The sequence below is a fragment of the Solanum tuberosum genome, unplaced genomic scaffold (assembly GCF_000226075.1).
Source record: "Solanum tuberosum cultivar DM 1-3 516 R44 unplaced genomic scaffold, SolTub_3.0 scf00136, whole genome shotgun sequence".
Classification (NCBI taxonomy): domain Eukaryota; kingdom Viridiplantae; phylum Streptophyta; class Magnoliopsida; order Solanales; family Solanaceae; genus Solanum; species Solanum tuberosum.
In genome coordinates, this window is record NW_006239061.1 from 1,309,065 (window position 1) to 1,318,029 (window position 8,965).

Here is an 8,965-nt window from a genome sequence, read left to right on the forward strand (position 1 = left end):
GGATACATGCGGGATACATAGCGTTGTGCACGGGATACATGCGGGATACATAGGTAAATAAGGGATTTTTGAAATAAGTAGGGATAAATGGATATTAAGGTAAGTAAAGGAGTGTAGTTAAGTAATTTGTCCTATTTTTATTCCTTGTTGTATTTGATGTGCCTATACAAAAGCTTCTGCTTATAATACATAGTCACATCACATACACTCAATTGTGACTTATGAGCATAATTCTTTTAATAAAATTATTCACTAAAGATTAAAGCTAAATATTGGCTGTAAAATACTTTGACTAAATTTCTAAAAGAAAAGGGAGATAATAAGGAAAATAAAACAACACTAAACTATGGCAATTAGTGGGAGAAATCGAGTCTAAATGCAAATAGTAGGCACATACTTATAGGAGAGACCAAGGTAGGTATGTACGCGGCGTCTTGATATAAATTAATTTGTATTAAAAATAATAATATTTGAAGTTAAGTAATAAAAATGTATTTCGAAATTGATATTATGTTTGGATACGAAAATACAATTGAATTTTGTGAATAAAAATTTTAAAAACTCATAAAACCAAATTTTCGATTTTCATAAACAAAAAAGTAATTGAAATATTCTTCAAATATTTGAAATATCTGAAAAATTATATATGCATAAATGGGTAGTTGGTGTTTTATGTATTTAAATTTTAGCTATTTTTTCACCAAAATAAGAAATTTCTAATTTCATTAAAAAAGGGATTTGGACCCGAAATTAGACTTTCTGAATTACTAGGGTCCCTAAGCTACGAAAATTAATTAGCCCCAATCACCTATCTCTCAACCTTAATTTATTTAAATATTATTATATTTTTTCGATAAAATAATCCCACCCCATCTAATTCTCTGCTTCTAATTTTTTTTTTCTCATTTTATGTTAGATATATGCATATATTTTTAGGAAAATATTTTTTACTTGCCACAAAAAATTTTTAAAAATAAATCTTTTTTAAAAAAACATTTTTCTAAAATATATGTACATATCTAAAACAAAATGAAAAAATATAAATAAATAAATAAATTTAGAGTGGACGGTTTTAGATAGGGTGAGGTAGATTTTTTCTTTTTTAAAATAAAACAATATCATTTTTTATGGAATGATTGTGGGGCGGGGTTGAACTGTGAAATATGAATATTTTTAAAAATATTTTATGAAAGAAATTTTGAAAAAAAAGGACGAGAGATTGTCGTGGGGTGGGGGGTAGAGTGGGTAAGATTTTTTTTTAGGGATAACAATACTTTAATCTTTAATTAGTACTAATAATTTATTATGTAATTTTTGTTAATTTTATCTATGTGGCAAGATTTTTTCATACAAAAGAAAACACACACCACTGATGTGTGTTTCTCAAACTAATAAGTAATAGTTTAGGTATGAAACATACACTCTTCATAATTTAGATATAAAATTAAAAAAACAAAAATTAATTGTGTTTTTGATGCTTATATCTCAAAAGTATTAGTATTTCATTTGGATTGTTTAACTAATATTGGTAATTTAGTTAAATATCTCGCACTTAGATTGAAAAAAAAAACGTGATTATATCATTGATCATAGTTCCAAATTCAACATTTATTTTTCAGATTAAAAAAAGAAAAGAAAAGGGAAACCCATTCAACCTTATTTCAAATATACTTCATTCATCAAAGTTTTACTAATTCTAAACTTTGACTCTATATATAAATTGGGGATGAGGGTGTGAAAAATATCCTAACTTTGGTCGGATTTGCTGTTGCGATACTAAACTTTTATGAGGACCTATTACTTCCCTAGACTATTTAATACCGTATTTTAAACATATTTTTGCCCATGTGGACATAAAAAATAATGCAAAATTATAAATAGTAATATGTCCACATGGGCATAAATATACCTTTAAATACACTATTAAATAGTTCAGGGGGTAAAAAATACAGTATTAAATAGTCTAGGGAGGTAATAGGTCCTCATGAAAGTTTAGTATCGCAACAGCAAATCCGACCAAAGTTGGATATTTTTCACACCCTTATAAATTGCCAAACACACATGTAACCTTCAGTATGATTAATTTAATATTTGTTTGGTTATAAATTTTGAAAGCACTTTTTAGGATTATATTTTTCGTTGAATAAATCTTTATACCTATAAAATTTATCTAGTTTTTGTGAAAATTTTAAAATAAAATCCTAAAATCTACTAAAAACTTGTTTTATACCAAAATATAACTATAAATTCCTTTTAAATTTTACAAGTATACCACAAACTTTTATATTTTATATAATATAATAAAAAGCTCACCTAATTAGTTCCTTCCATGAGAACTATACCAACAACGCTATATATTTTTTAGTTCGTATAGCAACAAAAAAAAAAAAAAAAAAATTTCTAGACCATTATAATAACGCACGAACTATGGAATTTGCGTAAAAAAAAATCACATATTAAAAGTAAAATGCTTCGCAACAAAAGCCATTTTTATTCAAAAAAAAACAACTTTTACCGGAAAAAATATATATTCTTAAAATTCAAAATTAAGTTTTTTTAATATAAAAAGTGGATCTCACTATCTTCTTGTACATTGCAACTTATTTTTTTTTTATTATTTTCCATTCGATATTTGATACCCTACATTGAAATATAATTAATTGCGGACCTTTTTTTTTTTTGAAACCCTAGAATAACCCGTAGGAGATGTAAACCGGTACAAACTTTATGCGACAGACTCAATTCAGAAGGCATTGAGAGGGATCGATCCAGGATCATCCATGTGGATAACCACCCTCCAAACCAACTTTCGAATTTATTTTAGGAAGGTGCCAAGAGAACTTTTGATTAGAAGAAATGGTCGGCGGCCAGGTAGACCAACCCACCGGCCTACGTTTAGAACCAAATAAGAATGACGTGGAAATTCAATATTCCAGACTGGACGACCCCATCTATTTCTTTTTGTAGGAAACAAAAAGTTTTGCTTTCACATCTCTTTTCTTTTTTCTTCTTTCATATATTTGTATTCAAACTGACTCCCTCTGTCTTATTTTATGTGACACTATTTCCTTTTTGGTTAGTTCCAAAAAGAATGTCATATTTTTTTATATGATAAATATTTAAAAGTACAATTCTTCTTTTACCCTTGTTGGTCCTACTTAATCTTAAAGATAGTACTCCAATATATTTATGAGGAGAGAGAAAAGTGAGTCTACTTTTTAATATGACTACTCTTTGAAGGGACAATTTGATAAATATTTCAAAGTCTTCATTTATTTCTTAAACTCCTTGCCCGATCAAATATTGCCACATAAAATGGGACGAAGAGAGTATTAATTTGTAGCCGTCCTTTAAAATAATTAATAAAAAGTTGCTCGGTTGGCAATCTTTTGCTTTGTTCAGAATCTTCTGAGGTGACCTGTACTGCTTAAAATCCACCTCATTAATTTCAAAATTAAACTTTAGCAATATCATTTTAATATCATGATGATGCCTGATTGTATAATAACTTGCAAATTACAAAAAAAATGTAATATACACTAGATAAGTCTCGTGTGATAAACTCATAACTGAGTAGCAGACGAAAGTTGGATTTCTAGAGAAAATTAACTGTTAGTCATACTAAAGAAGAATATTTATGCTTGAGAGATTAACATTTACCCTTGTTTAATTGAACGATGAGTTATCACTTTTATTTAATTTTATGGACTTTACTAAAACCCTACATATAAATAATTAACCACGAAAAAACTATACCTACCTAAATCAATTTTAATTTCTTTTTCTTTCTTCCTTTTCCTTCCATCCAATTCAAAAAAAAAAAAAAAAAAAAAAAAGAAGCTTATGACATGGCACATGCCCCGTCAATAAATACTGCACTAATTGTAATTTTAACTCTTTCTGATTTTTCTAAGAGAAACTGAATTAGGCAGCCAAAATATAGTTCTATAGTGTGGTCAACAAAATAACAATGCGGTTTACTCTATTAATTTACAAGAGAAAAATCAAACTGAATTAAGCAGCCTAAATATATATAGTAGTTTATAGTTTGGTCAGCAAGATAACGATGTTCCTCAAATTAATTTCCCAACTTATAACATTATTCATTTTAGCTCAAAAAAATTTATCCATTGTCAAGATTTCAATATTAGAATAGATAATTATTTTTAATCATACACTTAATATTTGGGAAGAATAAATGATATATAAGAGACATATAATCAATCTACTTTTATTACCTTGAAATATAATAAACTATATGAATTTTGAAATATATTTTTTCTTATATGTATATCATATGAGAAGAACCAAAAGTTATAGTGAATATTCGTGAAAATTATTTTGTGATGAAGGAAATAAATAAAATATAATTTATCAAATATTTTTTTGAAAAAAAATTAAAATAGGATGGAGGGAGTAATTTACAAGAGAAAAAGGACAGAAAGAAAGAAGAGAAATGAGATGATCCTTTTGCGTGACTTTTAGTTGGCAGCCAAAAACATGCCACACTAATTGTATTTCATTCCACCGCTTTAAATACAGAAAACCGCTAATATTTCTTTCTTCATTTTCAAGAACTTCTCTTACTTCTCCATAATCATCAAACTGGTAAAGTTTTTGGGGCTTTTCACAATTTTCTGCCAAGAATTCCTTTTTCTCTGTTTCTTTGTCCTGTTTTCAGCTTTTATAACTTGTTGATTTATTTGTTTACATGATCACATAGGCTCTCAACTAACATCAAGATCTGTAATTCAATTTGTGATACCAAGTGTTGGGTTTCTTGGGTAGTTCTTAGTTGATCTTGATATTCAAGAAAATTAAAGATTGGGTTATTTTTGTTTGGGCTTGAGGCAGTAGCTATTGATTGATTAATATAATTCTTGAAGCGTAGGTCATATGTCTTCTTCTTTTTAATATAGTATAATATATATATATATATAGTACATGCATGTCCTGTCTCTTACTTGCAAATATATGGAAAGTTTTGATTAGTATGGTTACAAGTTAAATTTGATCACATAGGCAACTAAGATCTCTACTTCAATTTTGTGATACCAACTTGACAGTGGGTTTTTATCTCCTTGTTGTTTGGGTTATCTTTATGAATCAAAGTTACTACTTTAATTTCTTGATCCCGGAGAAGGGTAGTTCTTAGTTGATAATCAAGAAAATTCAAGATTGGGCTTGAGGTGTAGCTATTGATTGATTAATATAATTCTTGAACTATGTTCTCTTACTATTGTGTGTGTCTTCTTCTTTTTTATACATAGTATATGCATAGCCTGTAAAATCTAATTATTATTACTTTCATCTTTTCTCACTATTTTTCACTAATTCCAACTTTTGATAGGTTTTAAAAGATGGCAGATGCAGAAGATATTCAACCCCTTGTCTGTGATAATGGAACTGGAATGGTCAAGGTTAGTTAGTGATTAAGCTCTGTAGCTTTCCTCCTTCCGATTATATTTTACTCTATCAGAACTACTCTTTTGGTTGTATTGACTGTAAATTAGCATAGTAATATCTTGGATTTCAAGCAAATCTTTTGGTCCCCATTGGTTTGAGCTGCTAAAGCTATGCACCCTTGTAATTCAAATTTTAAATTATGGTTCTGATGATTGGGAGTATTTGTAGTACTTCCCTTGATTAATGGCTCTTTTGACCTATTTTCACACAGGCTGGATTTGCTGGTGATGATGCACCAAGGGCTGTTTTTCCTAGTATTGTCGGCCGACCTAGACACACCGGTGTTATGGTAGGGATGGGTCAAAAGGATGCATATGTTGGTGATGAAGCTCAGTCAAAAAGGGGTATCCTCACCTTAAAGTATCCCATTGAGCATGGAATAGTAAGCAACTGGGATGATATGGAGAAGATTTGGCATCATACCTTTTACAATGAGTTGCGTGTTTCTCCTGATGAGCACCCTGTGCTACTTACTGAAGCACCCTTGAACCCCAAGGCCAATAGAGAGAAAATGACACAGATAATGTTTGAGACTTTCAATGTTCCTGCCATGTACGTCGCTATTCAGGCAGTCTTGTCTCTTTACGCCAGTGGCCGTACAACAGGTGCAACTTGAGTCTCACCCTCCTTTTACCACCAAAGTTTTGATTGGTAGATTGATTATTCGACAGTCAGCATCCATTGTGTTATTGTTTAAAGAACTTATTTAAGTATTCAGACATAGAGAGAAGTCTGGTGATCTTGACTTCTTTCGAGCTTTTAGTTCTTATGTATGGTTCTGATTTAGTTTAATATGTTTCCTCTTTATGGAGGAGATACTGCCTGTGATTGTTTCCATATAATGGTTTTCTTTGAATCTTCAAGTTATCCTTTCTAATTATGTTTTTGGCCATTTCAACAGGTATTGTGCTGGATTCTGGTGATGGTGTCAGTCATACAGTGCCAATTTATGAAGGCTATGCCCTTCCTCATGCAATTCTTCGATTGGACCTAGCTGGGCGTTGTTTTATTTTAAAAATATGTAGGTAAAAGGAAAAATGACTGAGTTTCCGGAAACTCGATTAAACTTATGGTTTAAGAGAAATCGAATTTCCAAAAGGACAGAGTCGCCACTTAATTTTTAGTAAAAAAAATCAAGAAAAAATATAAGGTTTTTCAAAAAGATTCAAACAGATAAAATCGATTGAAAACAAGGGTTCGAGTTCAATGTACGTTCCGAGAAGGTATTAGGCCCTCGGAATGCCCGCTAACTCGCGGTTGACCGACGATTTGACCAAAATGATTTTTTGACTAATTTTGAAATTTTAACTTAAGTAAAAGAATTTATTTATTTTAACTAATTATTTTTTAAAATTTAACTGAGTAAAGAACTCATGACTTTGACTAATCTTGAAAATTTAACAAAAGTAAAAGAACTCATTTATGACTATTTTTTTTTATTCTAACTAAATAAGAGAACTTACTTATTTTAACTAACTTTGCAATTTTGACTAAATAAAAGGACTCATTTATATTAACTATATATTTTTTTTTTTGAAATTTTTAACTTAGTAAAAGAACTAATTTATATTAACTATATTTTTTATTTATTTATTTATTTTTGAAATTGACTTAGTAAGAAAACTAATTTATTTCGAAATTTTAACTTAGTAAGAAAACTAATTTATTTCGAAATTTTAACTTAGTAAGAAAACTAATTTATTTCGAAATTTTAACTTAGTAAGAAAACTAATTTATTTCGAAATTTTAACTTAGTAAGAAAACTAATTTATTTCGAAATTTTAACTTAGTAAGAAAACTAATTTATTTCGAAATTTTAACTTAGTAAGAAAACTAATTTATTTCGAAATTTTAACTTAGTAAGAAAACTAATTTATTTCGAAATTTTAACTTAGTAAGAAAACTAATTTATTTCGAAATTTTAACTTAGTAAGAAAACTAATTTATTTCGAAATTTTAACTTAGTAAGAAAACTAATTTATTTCGAAATTTTAACTTAGTAAGAAAACTAATTTATTTCGAAATTTTAACTTAGTAAGAAAACTAATTTATTTCGAAATTTTAACTTAGTAAGAAAACTAATTTATTTCGAAATTTTAACTTAGTAAGAAAACTAATTTATTTCGAAATTTTAACTTAGTAAGAAAACTAATTTATTTCGAAATTTTAACTTAGTAAGAAAACTAATTTATTTCGAAATTTTAACTTAGTAAGAAAACTAATTTATTTCGAAATTTTAACTTAGTAAGAAAACTAATTTATTTCGAAATTTTAACTTAGTAAGAAAACTAATTTATTTCGAAATTTTAACTTAGTAAGAAAACTAATTTATTTCGAAATTTTAACTTAGTAAGAAAACTAATTTATTTCGAAATTTTAACTTAGTAAGAAAACTAATTTATTTCGAAATTTTAACTTAGTAAGAAAACTAATTTATTTCGAAATTTTAACTTAGTAAGAAAACTAATTTATTTCGAAATTTTAACTTAGTAAGAAAACTAATTTATTTCAACTTATTTATTTATTACCCTTAATATTTTATCACTTTATTTATTTTAAGGGGGAATGAACTAAAGGAAAATTTTCAAAAAGGGGAAATGACTTAAGTGACAAGACAAATAAAATTAAAGCTAAGTATAACACAAAGATACTTTAATTTATATATATAAAAAATAATTTATTTATTTTTTTTTTTTAAAATAAAATGAAAATGGCTATCTTGAGGAATTTAGTTAAATTAGAATCATAAATTAAACAAAGTTAGTCAAACACAATATAAATAATAAGGGAGGGAAAGGAAATAATCAAATTTGGGCCTTTCCCACATCTTGGACCTTGCTGAAATTGTCCAAGGCCTTTGGGCCTATTTTGCTTATGGAAAAATCTGCGTATACCCTTTACGTATATCACTGTATATGGACCGTGTTTGGGTCCGAATTTCTGCGTTTTTTCCTTGAACAATAGCTATTGACTTATGTCTTATCATCAGACTTGTATCCTCGTATTTTGCAACCTGTAAACCATATTTCTTGCTGTATACGAGTGTATATAGCAGGTATATCACCCCTTTTTGGGCCTTTTGAGACCTGCAATCAGCCATTAAACTGTACACCTGCTTCCTTGGCTTCACATATTAATCCATTGGGACTCGATTTTAAAGGTAACATCGAAAGAAGTGCAAGGATGGAGTCCAAAGTGAACTCGAATCGGTGTCACATGCGACAAAGTAAAGAGAGAAAGAAATTAATTAATAGGGTAAAAGGAATATAACATTCGAGGGTATCAACAAGCAATTTAGTACTACCAGTAAGTAGGGGAAGACACAAATAGAAAACTTAACTTACTCTTAAAATAGGATAGCAACATATGCAAAGAAGATATCAATTAGTCTACCCACTACCAAGATAGGACGAATCTATTTCCATTTTTATGCCGTAAAATACTACCCATTAGATGTGATCACGAGATGGACATCAACTGTATATATATTCAAAAAAAA

General features: G+C 28.4%; 1 protein-coding gene across 2 annotated transcripts in view; it reads left to right on the forward strand.

Annotated features, from left to right (window-relative positions):
• The first annotated feature begins 4,489 nt into the window (after positions 1-4,489).
• The window catches only part of LOC102593148 (actin-101), a 24,605-nt gene continuing 20,129 nt past the window's right edge, over positions 4,490-8,965 (forward strand). Inside the window, exons 1-4 of one of the 2 annotated variants that reach the window (NM_001425383.1) lie at positions 4,490-4,608; positions 5,351-5,420; positions 5,678-6,071; positions 6,368-6,464. In NM_001425383.1, the coding sequence (NP_001412312.1) occupies positions 5,361-5,420; positions 5,678-6,071; positions 6,368-6,464 (551 nt within the window). In that variant the 5' untranslated portion in view covers positions 4,490-4,608; positions 5,351-5,360. Of the gene's footprint in view, positions 4,609-5,350; positions 5,421-5,677; positions 6,072-6,367; positions 6,469-8,965 lie in introns of both variants that reach the window. The other variant, XM_015310660.1, reaches the window with a different exon arrangement.